Source organism: Etheostoma cragini, chromosome 15, assembly GCF_013103735.1.
Source record: "Etheostoma cragini isolate CJK2018 chromosome 15, CSU_Ecrag_1.0, whole genome shotgun sequence".
NCBI classification, from domain to species: Eukaryota; Metazoa; Chordata; class Actinopteri; order Perciformes; family Percidae; genus Etheostoma; species Etheostoma cragini.
In genome coordinates this window covers 1130976-1132730 of record NC_048421.1, presented here as the reverse complement: position 1 = coordinate 1132730, position 1755 = coordinate 1130976, and the positions used below count along the sequence as shown (strand labels likewise).

The 1755-nt window shown below is 51.6% G+C and overlaps 1 protein-coding gene across 1 annotated transcript in view; it reads right to left on the bottom strand.

Moving 5' to 3' along the window:
- The window catches only part of nfil3-6 (nuclear factor, interleukin 3 regulated, member 6), a 2410-nt gene extending 867 nt beyond the window's left edge, over window positions 1–1543 (bottom strand). Inside the window, exons 1-2 of the mRNA XM_034894582.1 lie at window positions 1002–1543; window positions 171–394 (exon numbers count right to left, since the gene is read on the bottom strand). Coding sequence (XP_034750473.1) covers window positions 171–394; window positions 1002–1513 — 736 coding nt within the window. The 5' untranslated portion in view covers window positions 1514–1543. The remainder of the gene's footprint in view (window positions 1–170; window positions 395–1001) is intronic.
- Window positions 1544–1755: the final 212 nt, after the last annotated feature.

Here is a 1755-nt window from a genome sequence, read left to right as displayed (position 1 = left end):
GATGGATGGATAGATGATAGATGATAGATGGATGGATGGATGGATAGATGATGGATAGATGGATAGATGATAGATGATAGATGATGGATAGATGGATAGATAGAGTTCCTTCATCCCAAAGGAGATGTTAGATCAATAGATTGAGTTGAGGATTTGAGGCCGATACTAACCGTGATGGACGTCGGCGGCGGGTGAGTGGTTGAGTTCGTAGCCGAGCTCCTCGGGGCGGTGCGGCGATGACTTCCCGTGGTCGCTCAGCCGGTCTTCAAAGAAGATGGGACTGCCCACGCTGGAGCCGCCTGGCGTGGAGAACCCCGAGTCCTCCGACATGTTGCAGGCGTCCCTGCAGACCTTGGAGCTGGAGGTGCAGGAAGTGCCGAGGCCTCCGTCCCCTCTGTGGAGATAACCAGACGTGGGTGGAGGAGCCAAAAAGTGCACTCAAGTAAAAGTGCTCTTACTTCAGAATAATATTACTCAAGTAAAAATAATTACTTGAGTAAGAGTACAAAAGTACTCGGTGAAAAAAACTACTCAAGTACTGAGTAACTTCTCAGGAACATCTGCCCAATGTGAGGAGAGTGCTAATTTGAGTTGCGCATGCGCCACTTTGTGACATGTAGCATATAAGATGCTAACAAGAGACTTCTGTAATGTCAACACAGTAAAAATGGAGCTACTTAACCAAGTTGGTTCACTGCTAGCTTAGCTACAAGTTAGCATCAAACACAACAAAGGCTGTCAGTTGAATGGTGTTTTGAGCTAACGTTAGCAACCAAACAACCATAGATAGCTACAAGGTTTTAGTTGCTTTTTACAAAGTTTTTTATGAAGTTTTTGCATTTTCACCCGTATTTCGACTTCCTTTATTTTCGGATATAAAAAACAACAACTTTGAAAACGGGTCAAATTTGACCCGAAGACCACATTAGGGATAAAACTACTCCTGGAAGTACAACCTGTTCAAAAACTTCCTCAAGCGACTGTAACCCGTCCCTACCCACCTGTGGAGGTAATAGTGCGGAGACAGCGTCCGAGCGGCGGGGGGCGGGGCCACAGAGAGCGGCAGAATCACGGCGTTGGACGGGTCCTTGACCAGGCCGAAGCGGAACTTGAGAGCCAGCAGCTCGGCCCGGAGCCGGGCGTTCTCCTCCAGCAGAGCCAGCACGCGGCTCTCCAGGACCATGTCGTTGACGCGCCGCTTCTCCCGCGAGCGTTTCGCCGCCTCGTTGTTCTTCCGCCTCTTGTCCCAGTAGCCGTCGTCCTTCTTGTCCACGGGGATGAACTCGCGCTTGCGTCGCACGCTGGAGCACGGGCTGACTTGGCGTTTGACGGCGGCGGCGGCGCTGCGGGCCAGCAGGCTGCCGGTCGTCAGGATGGACACGGCTTCGTCGGGGAAGGACAGCGGCCCTCCCCCTCCTCCTCCTCCTCCTCCTCCTCCGCCGCCGCCGTCCGGACTCGAGGGTGTGTCCACGTCGGCCTGACCCCTCATCAGCACGGACCCGTCCTCAAACATCACGCCGGTCGGGGATGGACGGTCTCTACTCGGTGAAGTCTGAGGATGTAAAGAAGTGAAATTATTTTTGCGGCGCATTTCAATCACGAGGAACTTCAAAGTGCTTTACAGAAAAAGAGAAGGTGGTTCCAAACTTAGGCCTTTACTGTGTATAATATATATATACACTACCGGTCAAAAGTTTGGGGTCACTCCCAAATGTCCATTGGACTCCATTCTAGACAGAATCCCAGCTGAGATCA